Source organism: Oryza glaberrima, chromosome 5, assembly GCF_000147395.1.
Source record: "Oryza glaberrima chromosome 5, OglaRS2, whole genome shotgun sequence".
Classification (NCBI taxonomy): domain Eukaryota; kingdom Viridiplantae; phylum Streptophyta; class Magnoliopsida; order Poales; family Poaceae; genus Oryza; species Oryza glaberrima.
In genome coordinates this window covers 21,965,048-21,978,233 of record NC_068330.1, presented here as the reverse complement: position 1 = coordinate 21,978,233, position 13,186 = coordinate 21,965,048, and the positions used below count along the sequence as shown (strand labels likewise).

General features: G+C 41.8%; 1 protein-coding gene across 1 annotated transcript; it reads right to left on the bottom strand.

Moving 5' to 3' along the window:
* Positions 1 to 5: 5 nt before the first annotated feature.
* On the bottom strand, positions 6 to 11,790 carry LOC127774985 (protein RNA-directed DNA methylation 3). The gene is made up of 20 exons (XM_052301283.1): positions 11,456 to 11,790; positions 10,222 to 10,469; positions 9,983 to 10,138; positions 9,441 to 9,599; positions 9,257 to 9,340; positions 8,626 to 8,693; positions 8,122 to 8,511; positions 7,992 to 8,040; positions 7,768 to 7,920; positions 6,208 to 6,363; positions 5,814 to 5,865; positions 5,582 to 5,740; positions 5,476 to 5,512; positions 5,318 to 5,352; positions 5,170 to 5,221; positions 4,907 to 4,956; positions 2,645 to 3,979; positions 1,745 to 1,882; positions 1,613 to 1,663; positions 6 to 1,489 (listed from the first exon to the last, which is right to left on the bottom strand). The coding sequence occupies exons 1-20, from the start codon at positions 11,718 to 11,720 to the stop codon at positions 333 to 335; spliced, it is 4,794 nt and encodes a 1,597-aa protein (XP_052157243.1). The 5' UTR covers positions 11,721 to 11,790; the 3' UTR covers positions 6 to 332.
* Between the last annotated feature and the right edge of the window lie 1,396 nt (positions 11,791 to 13,186).

Here is a 13,186-nt window from a genome sequence, read left to right as displayed (position 1 = left end):
AACCATGGAGAAACGGTGTTTGAGAGCTTCATCATTATGCCCAGAGGCGCATCCATCAAACTAACACAAAATATCACATCGTCAAAACAAAAGGAGCATAAAAACACCTGGGAATCGTAGAGATGGTGATACAAAGCTACCTTAATAACCGTCAGCAATAGATAATGTTCTGCTGGAATTAAGGTAAGTTCGTAGTTTAGAGTAGCATGGCGACGTTATTACTAATAATAGCGTTCTAAGTCTAGAAAGAGTAGAAATATACAGCAAGTTCAAGCTGCATGGCAACCATTATATACATGCACTAATGGATTGCAGCTGATCCTGGATCGAGCTTACCACCCACCATTGCCGGAGCTCCCACCCTTGCTGCTGCTGTTCCATCCGCCATCTGCCTTGTCCCAGGAGCTGCCGCCACCACCTCCTTGGGTGCCCTTGTTACTGTTCCCGCCATCCGCCTTGTCCCAGGAGCTACCGCCGCCACCTCCTTGGGTGCCCTCGCACTTGCTGCTGTTCCATCCTCCATCCGGCTTGTCCCAGGAGCTGCCTCCACCGACTTGTCTCCCGCTCCCCTCGCTTTTCACCCATGATCCTTCTTTCTTTTGGCCATCTTCTGATCCACCCCAAGAAGATTTTCCTGGGGTCATACCTGAATCCCTTGTTCCTCCAGATGAATTCCAGGTATCCTCAGTCTTATTTTTCCAAGACCCTCCTCCACCGGATCCACCACCAGTCATACTGTCAGCAGGAGCACCCCACGGATTGTTTCCATTATTTTTTCCTGCCTGGTCATCTCCACCAGAAGGTTTTGGCGCTCCCCAGCTGGACTGTCCTTTGTTGGCGTTCCAGTCGGAAGATTGGGACCAGTCACCACCTCGATCTTGACCGAACGGTCTTCTGTCATCATTTCGGTTCCAATTTTTGCAACCATCCTGGTCCCTGTTTCCCCTGCCAGAACCCCAGGTTCTGTCATTGTTGTCACCCGAACCATAGTTATTACCTTGATTGCGATCACCTCTGCCAAAGTGTCCTCTTCCTCTTCCTCTGCCACCATCAGAATCTCGTGTGTTCCAGCGATCTTCAGATCTCTCTCCACGTGACTCATCATTTCTGTAACTTCCTCCGCTCCATGAGGATCCACTATCACCAAAATTTCTTCCTCTCCCTCTGCCTCGATTTCCTCGTCCAAATCCACCCCTACCATATCCACTGTTATCATCACCATTCTTTGGATTGCTCCAAGCTGGTTCCTGCTCTCCACCTGAGAAGCTTGGTTTACCCCAAGAAGATTTCTGATTCCAACCTCCACTATTTTCACTCCCCACTTTACTTTTCCAGGCATCTGCCTTTTCCTCTGCCCCAGCATTGCCCCACTTGCTCTCACTCCCAGAGGCAGTATCACTTGCGCTAGTGTTCCAGACATTATTGTTATCATCAGCATCTGCAGTGGATGTCACCTTGCTTGTCCAAGGGTCAGTTTCTTGTTCTTTGCCTACAAGTTAGTAGTATAATATAAGCATTGCAAGGCAACATGTAAATACATGGACAAAATCAATTATTTAGCTCAAAAATCAAGCATACAACAAAGAGAGACAATTTAATATCCTCTAAGCACCTTTATTAGAACAGATCTTGCTTCCCCAAGGGTCGCTTTGCTGCTCTTCCCCTGAACATGATAGGAAACCATAAGCTCTGTAGTATATCCACCATTGAACAGAACAAGAAATTTACTTGGCATCAGAATTACCAGATGAAGCATTCTCCCACTTTCCCCCAGTGCTACCAGAATTGCCTTCCGCCTTGGTGCCCCAGGCATCACTTTTATCCTCAGCGCCAGCAGTAGAAGTCATCTTGCTAGCCCAAGCACCACTTTGTTGTTCTTGGCCTACAAGATATACAAGTCAGCGCACAACTATAGCTTAAAACATCAAGTAGAATAATAGATATGGCTAAATTTAATTATCTTCACCTTTAGAACTTATCAACAATCACTTTGTTCACCTATGACCTATGCAACAGAACAGAAATAAAGCCCTTCAACATCTATACTCCTTTAAAAAGAATTTCATGGTGGTTGCAGTGAATCAGCCACCCTACCTACTCTCATTGCAGTTTTTTTTACATATTTTGAACTTCTTAATATTACATAACTACTAAGTCTAAATGGATAGCAACATATAAAATTAAATTAAGGTGAGTCTTCCCTATCACATGGGAAATATGATTTTATCAATTTTAGACAATATTATGATATTTTTTTCCTTTACCCGTAGCAAAGCGCGTGCATTAGCTTGTATTGATAAAACTTCGAGCAAATAGTTTTGATACCCTCCAGCACCCAGAGTAGCACCATCTTGCTAAACCTAAGGATCATTTTGTTTACCAATACCCAAAAAGAGCATTATCAAGTTTAAATCTAAGTAGAAACCATATTACTAAACCTAAGTAACCACAATAGCAATCAAAGCAAGAAATTCAAGTAGCATGCTCCTGTTGAAGTTAAAAAAAGTTTATTCAAATCTCAATAGCACTATTCAAATAAATATGGGATCCAAAACATAAAGAAGAAAACACATGCACATGTAGACAAAAGTATACTGACCATGCAAATCTAATACAAGGTATCAATTTCAAACAGACCGCTCACCTCCAGATGGCCTTTTATCTTCTGAACTGTTCCAAGCGGAAGTTTGATTTTCATCAGATGACTTTGGGGCATTCCAATTGTCACCACTATCCCAAGAACCTTTATTGGATACACCTTTATTTCCCCAGTTTGGTGCATCAACATCACTCCTTCCAAACTCAGAATTGCTTTGACCTCCATTTCTCCAACCATTGTCTCCTCTTCCCTGTCCTCCATACTGGCCTCTTCCTCTTCCTCTCCCCTGATATCCACCAGAATCTCCCACTTCCTTCTCAACTTGACTATCAGACCTCCAAGAGGGCCTTCCAGAACTGTCACTAGTCCCTGAGTTCTTCCAGCTTCCTTGGTCATTTCTGCCACCGAAATCCCCAGATTCTCGGCCCCTGCCTCTGCCCCGTCCTCGCCCAAACCCACGACCACCTTCAAAGTTTCCACCAGGTCTGCTCCAGCTGCCGTTTTGAGAATCTCCTCCAATTTTGTCTCCCTTGTTCCAGCTGGATGGACCATCACCACTGGAAAACTTTGGACTACCCCAATCACTGCCACAAACTTTGTCTAGTGGTCCAGCTTTGTTCCAGTTTCCACTTTCATTATTTTTTTCTTCAGCGTTAGCTGTTGTATCTTTTGCTTTGCCCCATGAGTCCTTATGTGCATCCACATCAGATGATTCATTCAGGTTGGCAGCAGCAGCATCCCATCCTCCAGTGCTGTGGCTTTGTTTAGATGTTCTAGTTTCATTCCACCCAGCTGCCCCATCACTACAATCTTTTGAGTTGCCCCAGGCATCATCTTGAGCAACAGGCAAAGTATCAGTTTTAATCCAGGAGTCATCATCCCCTCTGCCAGGAACAGACGAAGATGACCCAGCAATAACAGTATCCCAAGCCCCACATTTGTCTGCACCTTTTTCTTGGTCTTGGTTTGACTTGCCAACAGGTTGGCCCCATCCTTGACTATCATCCTCCAACTTCTTCTCTGGTTGCATTGAAGCCTTTCCGCAGCTATCCGTTTCTTTCAGATCTATCTCTTTGACCTTGCTTCCCCAGGGATCTGTATCACTACCAGTTTTCTCTGTCTCCTTGCATGCCTCACCCCAGTTGTCACTTTTTTCACTTTCCTTATCAGCTGCTGGTCTGTCCCAAGAGCTTCCACCAATATTAGGTCCACTACCTCCAGGTTGTTTATCCCATGCATTGTCACTGGAGTTCTCTACTTGTGTGGTACTGTTGTTCCATACATCAACAGATGCAGATTTTGTTTTCGTACCCCATGGATCAGAATCATTGGCAGAAGATGAAGTTTTCTTACACCATGGATCAACTTCAGATTCCCCATCTAAAAATGCAGAAGTTGCACATGAGCAAAATTATAAAGACTTAAACTACTAATAAATGAGCATCATTTTTTTTTCTGTTCACGTTTAAGACTTGTCAATTTTGTAGAAAAAGTTGTCCCATTAACCCAATAAAAAACCATTCCACCTGCGACTTCACCCCCACACCAAATTAAACGGATTTGAGTTATCTGCTCTACCAATCCTAGAGAGCCCACTTGATCCCCTGTTGCGCCTATTCTTACAAAAATTCAAGGACTTCTATGAGACATGGAATGGATAACTGGTTGAGTGTGTTATACGTAGGGGTGGAAAAAAAGCTTGGGCTCGTGAGCTCAGCTCGGGCTTGGCTCGAGCTCGCTTAGCTCGGCTCGGCTTGAATGCCAAACGAGCCAAGCCCAAGCCTCATTTTCAGCTCGTTTCTGAAACGAGCCGAGCCCAAGCTAGCTCGCGAGCCGCTTGATTTGGCTCGCGAGCCTAAGCCATCATGTATTTGTATGGATGATTTTATTTTTTAGTGGAGTTATTATTTGTCAATATGTAATTTATCGTCTAGGTTTTGATGAATTGAATATATAAAGTTATTTTAATTTTACATGTTGATAATTTGTTATTGCTTTTCTTAATGATTACAAATTATATAGCTTCAACGGAAGGCTCGCAAGCCAGCTCGAGCTGGCTCGAGCCAGGAAACGAGCCGAACCGAGCTCATGTTTTAGCTCATTTCCCTAACCGAGCCGAGCCAAGCCAACCCTAGCTTGTTGCGAGCCATTGCAAGCCGAGCCGAGCCAGGCTCGTTTCCACCCCTAGTTATACTTGAGCAAGCAATTTTGAACAGGTTAAATGTTGCAATATCATGACTTCACAATACTAAAAATTAACAAAGCCAAACTATACCACCAAATAGAAAGGCCTACGACTGAATATACCTGCATTCTGAACTGGTAATGCAGCACTTGAAAAGGGTTGCCAGGAATCACTGCACAAGATTGAACAATTCAGTGAATAGTGCAAATATAAATAACAGTCGAGGATTTTTATTTAACCAACCAATGATATACACCAAGTCAACCGCATAGGTTCATTTTGATTGGTGGGAAGGGGTCGGATAAAGGTGGTTGATTAGGAAATCTGAAGTCCAACAATTTATTAAAACATTCACAAAGTAGGAAGCTGGAAAGCAAGAAAGAACCTTCCAAAAGATGGTAATCCATTGTCCCATGAGGGTTTATCGGCTTCTGAACCTACATTACAATCAGCATAGGTAACAAACTCCATGGCAGAAAGCCAGCAGCGAGTAAATTGGCAATAGTTGCAGTGTGCATGAAACTTGCACTTACCAAAAGGACCAGATGGAGCACCAGAAGAGTTATCCCTGGTAATGCAATAAGGTGCACAGATGTAAGTGGCATTAAGCAACAATATGATGGTTTACAAAATCACGTTACTAAAACAAGCACAAAATGAAAAGAGAAGAGAAGCATGCTAAGCTGCTTACCCTCTTTTAGCTGGGACTGAAAGAAACTCAGCTTGCACTGCAAACATTACACAGAAGTAGTCAATCACTGTCAAAAAACAGCTGCAAGGATACTCAAGTAACCAACCTGTAACAATCTTCAGCAGTGAATCTAGCTTAACAGTTACATCATTGCGAAATATTCGAACTACTCGACAGAGATAGCCCTTCATAGGACCCTTTCGAATACGCAGCATCTCCCCAATTGAGAAAAGTTGTTCTCTAGTGCTCCTGTAAGGCCTTTCATCTGTAGGATCAAGGGAATCAGGGAAAAAAACTATTTTATGCTGACAAAATCATCAATCTCCAGGAACACTTACTGTCCCGTTGCTCATTTTGTTCATATGAAAACATGGGAATAGGATTATCGTCCTGGTACATCAAAAACAAAGTGTCACAGAAAATATCAAACCTTCTTTAGTAAGTACTCCCTCCGTTCCATATTGTAAGGTGTCTTAGTTATGTCCTATAAGTCAAATTTTAGCTTTGACCAAGTTTATAGAAAAATAATTACCTATAGTACCAAATAAATACACAATCAAGACATTTTATGGTGGATTTAATGAAACTAATTTGATGTTGTAGATATGGTACATTTTACAATAAACTTGGTCGAAGTTAGAGAAGTTTGACTTAGGACAAAATTAAACCGTCTTACAATATGGAATAGAGGAAGTAGAACAGTGCATGCATTGTATCTGCAATTCTACATACCGAATTTCCAAAAGTGAAACTTGCCAGTTCCTTCCGCTTCTTGACATTTTCACATGAACTGCACTGGGCGCAGAAAAATCCGCTGTTCTCACTTTCACTTTCATTATGGATAAACAGTATGCCCATGTACAAGTGTTTAACAACTCCTTGCTTACCCTGTAAAAATATTAAATGAATCAGTAAGGGTGCCAAATGGGAGGAATCAAATTCTCATAATTAAAGAAATGTAGAAGCATAGACTAGTGCTGTAAATCATTTTATTATGAGAATAATGCATTACATTCATTTTAAAAGGCACCCTCAGTTCACAGATAGACGTCATTTTAAGATGCGTGCAGTCAAACCAAGAAATCTTAAATCACAAATATATACCAAAATTAATAGATAATATGTAAAAATGATATTAGTATATTTGTCATGAAATATTCTTGGATGTAGTTAAGTATTTTTCATAAATATAGTATGTGATTAGAAAATGTAATGATAAAACAAGTGCATACACAAACTATGTTGATGTTCTAACTAACAAGTAAATAAGAAGAGGGAGTACAAAATATTTCCTAAAATATGCTAAATTACGACTTTACCAGACACTTGAGAGAATTACAATAACCATATCAGGTATGTTAGAATTGGAAATATTTTTTTTGACCGGGGTTAGAATTGGAAATATTGGTTTCGTGGCATTGAAATATCACTGTTTTAGGTCTATACCATCGAAGTTCATGGGCACACTTTAAGATCTTCAGTTTTCTTACTTCTCCATCATGCCCTGTCCTTAAAACTGTTACTGTTGACGATTTTGGCACTCTGCTCACTTCAATTTCCATTCCATCACCCCATCTCTCCCTCAATCCTCTTCTCACATCCCTTTTGCTCCTGTGAAGATTCTCCAAAGCCATCCCTGGCTGCTTCCCCATGGCACCGTCTCGCTTCCCAGCAAGGATGAGGTGTCCAGCTACTCATCCTCGTAAACAACAACCTCCACACATGGCCCCACCACCTCACCAGTCACCACTTGTCACTTCTGTGTGCTGCTGTGTTTGATTGATATCAAAGGATGGTGCAACAGAGGGCATAGAGCAGGGGATTTTGTTGGGATGGAGGTATATCAACTAGCAAGGTTACTGAGGTAGGCATGGATGGTTTTCTCATGAATTTGGGGGTCAGTTTGCTTGGTTGATTAAACTGCTTCGTGCTTGGCTGAAACCAAACAGCACTGCAGTAGAGGGCAAACATGTACTGACGCACACCCTTTTGGTGTGGAAATAAAAGGAAAAATAGCAAAAAACCAAACTGGCAAAGGATGGAATGGTAAAAAGAAAAATTAAAACAGATGTACCTTTCGATGGTATTAAAGTGCACCACAATCTTTCAATGGTATATATCTAAACTAGTGACCTTTCAAATGGAATTGGAACCAATTTTGCCTTTAGAATTCTTTCAGGTGAATGTTTTCTTGAAAAGAACGAAAAAAGATGCATATTTTCCCAGATTACAGGCAAAAAGAACTTTACAACAATTCTTGCTAAAGGGAATAAGGGATGGTTAACATTTCACCTGGAATGGCCCTTCCAGAACATTAACGGTGTCATTAATACATATTATCTTCTTCTTATGATCAACAGCAGTAAGCATTTTGTCTGCACAAACGTCCTTAATATCCTGCTTTCTAACAGTTACTGCAGATCCTTCAGGACCACCTTTTAATATCTAAAAAAAACAGTATATTCTCAGACAAAAATCATGGATGTGGTACAATAGTGTGCTATAAAGAATCTTACCCTAAGACCATCTTTCTCAAAAGCAATGACCACACCAAAATCTCTTCGCCTGTTTATATGAAACAAAAATAAGGATGACATCTGCTAAACTTTTGTGACAATTAGTAAGGATTGCATAACAGAGACTGACCCAAAGAGTACAAGATCATGGAGATTAAATCCTTTATCCTCGTAATCTTCAGTAGAAGTGGATGCTTTAGAAGATGCCTTGGAGTATTTTCCTTTAGAAGATGAAGCTTTCGAAGAGGAAGGCTCCATATCCGGTTCTTTTGGAACGTTTCTTTTCTTAGGACCATACATGCTGGAGACCCAATCCAAGTCATCAGTTGAACTTGTAATAGTTGGAGTGGAAGAGAACTTGAGAAGTTCAGTTTCTGTTGGTTGTATCCCCCAGTAAATCAAAGAACTAAGTGCAACCCTTTTATACAGGAAACCATCTTTGAACATGAGACCATCAAGCACTTCATAAAAATCATTTGTCTGGCGATCATGTTTCCTTTCAATATGAGATCCGAAGAACCTAATATCAATGAGATCGTGGCAACAGTGTCAAAAGCCTAGGTAGAAACAAATGATATGAGAAGGATACTGAGTGCATGAAGAGAGACACTGGAAACAGAAAGGAAGTATTTACTCTAATTCTTGTGAACTGATTAGACGTGGAGCAGGAATTGCAGCTTCTTTTAGTGGAATAGCACCACCCTGCAAAGGTGAAGGCTAATATAAATAATGTGGTAGCAAACTCAAACTATTAGAAGGACAAGAACAATGGAAGAAAAAAATAAAAAGAAATGGTTGTTAACAAGAAAAACAGATGAACAAGACAATAGTGCAATCAAAGATAAAAACAACAGTATAATATAAGCCACCCAAGCCATGATACTACAGTTGAGCAAAATGGAAATACGCAATAGACACCACATGGTTTCACTGGAATGTCACATTATCCAGTGTACCAAAAAACAACAATGACATGTGAAGTTTCTCTGACAAAGATGAAGCTCCAACCTAACCACCCCACCACCAGGGGGAAAAAGGACGAGGTACATACCCATCATTGGAAATGTAAGAATTTCAACAGGTACAGGCAATATATAATGTAATTAGCTTAGTTAGAGTTTCACAAGACTTTCACAAAGCTATTTGGGGTATTATACATTGATATAGATAAGTCAGTACAACTTAAATGAAACCAACTAAAAATGAGAGGCATCATTTACTGCCAAAAATAAATATAATACAGAAAGAGGGCATAAGAGAATTACAATTTTTTTTGAAATAGCCCGGAGATCAACTCTGGGTATAAGCTTGATCATCACCCGTTTTCGCCCCTCATCTGCACTAACAACCTACAAATTCACAGGGGTGTAGTGATGTAAGAACAAAAAAATGTGACGATATGTAAAAGGGTTGGGGGCCCAGAAAAGTAAGAAGCTGAGTTAAACATACCTGTGCTAGATCTCCTTTATAAATTCCAGTCTTCATGCGCACCCATGTACCTGGAGATATTGCAAATGGTTTTGCGCGGCTTGATAGCAAGCTAGGAACTTCAGCTACAGGAACAGAATTAATTCTGCTTATGTAAACACTGCAAAATCCTTTGCATGCCTGTAGTAAGAAATGCAAATGTTCAGTAGGTCAGATTACAAGCAGGACAGGAAGAAATCTTTGAGCAAACAACTTTTTCCTAGATTATCATAGAAACTATGATTTTAGTAACAGAACTACACATGTAAAGCCTATTTCAGTTCCAAACCTCAAATTATTATGTTACACAAAAGAGTGAATTGAATTGAAGTGTGTGAGAAATGGCAAAAAGAAGACAGTGCTAATTTAAGTAGGAGTAGCAGATAAAAGAATAAGTTCTCAACCCTTCACAGAGCATGATATCAAACCACATAATGCAATGAATAAATGATTACATCTACTGTATTTGACTTGCTCTCCTCAATGTGGGTATCTTTTTACAATGGAAGCCACAAATCATGTACCTCTGTAACATCACAGGCCTTCTCAGCTTCAACAAAAACAAATCCTCTCACATGATCAAGTGCAAATGCTGAGATAATTGGAACTTTGGTACCAAACTTTTGCAGATCAACATACTTTTGCATGAGGCAGAAAGCGATTTGGCGTTCACGCCCAACCTGAAATGCAGCCAAACAAATCAGAACATTGCAGCCAAATACTAGATTAACAATGTAAGGTCAAAGACTAGTAAATCACAAACCATGCATTTGATCCTCCAAATTACTGGCTCTTTCAATAGACCATCCTCGGTAAACTCGTCATCCTGTACATTGGTGGAGCCATCAAAAGGGGTGTGTTTCACTCGACTTGAATAACGATCCTTGATAAATTCTTCAAGTTCATCACCACTCAGCTCCTCTTCCTTAACTATCCCAAGAAACGGAAGAGGGTGTGACCTTTCAGTTCTTTTTAAGTTAACATTTTCTGCCTTTCCCTCGGTGAAGAAACCTGCAGTTAATGAACAAGATTGCATCAACAGAAGATTCAAAGAATAATCAGGCAATAATAACATTTTAAGATGCCAATGGCCAAAAGCTGCAGGATAAATTGCTCACTAGTGCCATTTCAAGTGCAATAACATGCATCGTCCTGGTAATTACTATGAACATTAAGTGTAAAATACAGCAATATCTTCTAGCCAAGTAACCAGAATAATCAGTCCTAACATAGGCAAAAGATCAAATGGTAAAAAATTAAAGATTGACACTGTCATCCTAAGTATGAAAATGCAGCACCATACCAATGATTGAAGGAAAAAAAAAAGAACAGAAAAGGGAAGCATTAACTTACCTCACCATGCACCAAAATGGCAAAAAATGAAAACAATTGTGGACATTATAGATTCCTTGGTTCTTTAATCCTTCAGATAAAAAAAAAACATTTGCTCTTACAGTAGAACAATGGCAAGTTCACAGGCACAAACAAATTGTTTTTTGCCCAATATTCTGTCTGGTCTAAAGCCAACAAAAACTTCTAACAAGATGGATTCAAACGAAAGGAGAAGCAACAGGACGAAGTCCTCCCAGACTCTACTCTACCACTGACCATCGAATCGCTCCAGAGAAAGTGGCTCACTCACCGAGCCACTTACTAGAAACCTGTAAGCTGTGTCTCCATTCAAAACAGAAGTTTATTGATCCAAATCCTCACCCAAACACTTCCATATGCATCAACACCTCTCAACCTCTTAAGTGCTCATCCAAACCCTAGTTTCAACATGCGAGATTTTGGGACACAATCACTGAAACCCCCAAGCACCACAAATCCAACCAACCAATACAACAACACATGTAGTAAATCAAATCCCCAACAAGCGACTGACCCAATAGAAGCCGCATTGCTCATAATACCCCCCAAACCCCAAACCAACCCAACCCGCCCGCGAGAGCAGCCCCAACTCGTCGTCGTCCAGGGAACCGGGAGGCGATCCGTACCGTCGTCGTCGCCGTCGGACGCGAACATCTCCTCCTCCTCCTCCTCCTCCTCCTCCTCATCCTCATCCTCCTCCTCGTCCCCGACGAAGGCGGCGTCGTCGAAGAACTGGAGGACCCCAGACCGGCGGCGGCGCTTGGCGGCCTCCGCGGCCGCCGAGGAGGAGGAAGAGGGCCCCGCCGCGTCGCCGGGGCCCTTCCGCCGCTTGACCCCGCCGCCGGATGCGGACGCGGAGGCCACCGCCTTGCCCTTCCCCTTCACCGCCATGGTGGGGAGGAGGGGGAGAGGGGAGAGGCGAGAGCGAGTGGGGAATGGAGAGAGACGGAGGAGAGAGAGGTCGCGACCACCTCGAGGACGAGGGATTTTTAACCCTTGGACCAAGGAGGAGACGGAGAGTAGTGGTGTTTTGCAGATGCCCCCCTCGAGTTGTCTGTAATTACAGTTTGGGTAGGGATGTGAGTGAGTGGGACTGGTAAGCGGCGCAAGGGCAGCTGCGGGGGTGGGGCCCACGTGTGATTGGGTTGGGCCGATCCAGTGCTGGAAAGGAAGCTTTGCTAGAGGAAAAAGTCCACTATGAGTCCCTTAATGTATAGGTCGAATCTGATTCATATCTCTCGATCGTAAAACCGGGTATCTTTACATCCTCCAACTATTAAAACCGGTGTAAAATGACTCCGCCACTGCTCCTCTTGTCCTACCGCCACTTTCGAGAAGGAGAAAGGGAAGGGGGGAGACAGAGGGAGGAGGAAGGGAATAAGAGAGGATGAAAGGTGGGAAAGGTGGGAGTTGTGAGTGTTATAGATAAGGCATACCCAGTACTTTTGTATTAAGCAAAGTGAGGCTCACCATACACCAACTCTTATAGTCTTATACGGAATCATACCTCGTATACGGAAGACATTCCGGATAAGAAAGGAGAAATATAGTTCTACTCGGATACTACAATGACTATTTAGGTCAGCGGCGACTAGATTAGGTCATCCCAAATATTGTACTATGTATGGTACTGATATATAAAACACTGGATTTAGCCAACGGGAGTAGGGCTATTGTCTATCAGTTAAGGAGGTTGAACATGTATAAAAATCCATGCCTCCTATCTCTTTTACCTCAAACTCGCGTATGCCTGACACCAACGATTCTCATACTCTACAAATATCCTATTTGGTTACAGCCCATTGACGGGCACCACATGCTGACTCGATGTTTGGACTAGTAAACGAGCTACGCTAGTGGAAACCACCCTTAAAACTACCGAGGAAATCATTTTGCACCGATTTTAATAGTTGGGAGTTCAAGATATCTAGTATTGCTTCTGAGAGATACAAATTAGATTAAATGTATATTTGAGTGAGTTAAAGTGGAACTTACTCCAGTGCTATAAATGGGTCGAAAATGCACCCCAAACACGAAGAGAAATTGAGCACTTTGGGTACTTACTATAAATGAAATTAATATCGGAGTATTTGGCAAATTTCACCTGAAAATGTAGGAACAGAGAGTTCAAAAACAAAGTGGCGCGAGTAATCCTCCTTAGGCTATATTCGGTTAATCCCAAGAGAGAGGGATTGCAAGGGATTTATTCCACCTCTATTGTGGTGTGGAATTATTTCCCCTCAAACCCCTCCAATCCCCTTTAACTTCTTCCAAACTGAACAAGACTTAGCGTGCAGTCACAAGTAACAGGAAATGGTCTCATGTACTTGCTGATAAATGATGATGGCGGTGAAGCA

Excerpts from the sequence above, each read along its gene's own strand:
- LOC127774985 (XM_052301283.1), bottom strand. The coding sequence starts at position 11,720 with ATGGCGGTGAAGGGGAAGGGCAAGGCGGTGGCCTCCGCGTCCGCATCC. Across the intron at positions 6,364-7,767 it reads TTCTGGAAGGGCCATTCCAG|GGTAAGCAAGGAGTTGTTAA; the intron begins GTGAAATGTTAA and ends ATATTTTTACAG. Across the intron at positions 5,222-5,317 it reads TGCTCCATCTGGTCCTTTTG|GTTCAGAAGCCGATAAACCC; the intron begins GTAAGTGCAAGT and ends ATTGTAATGTAG.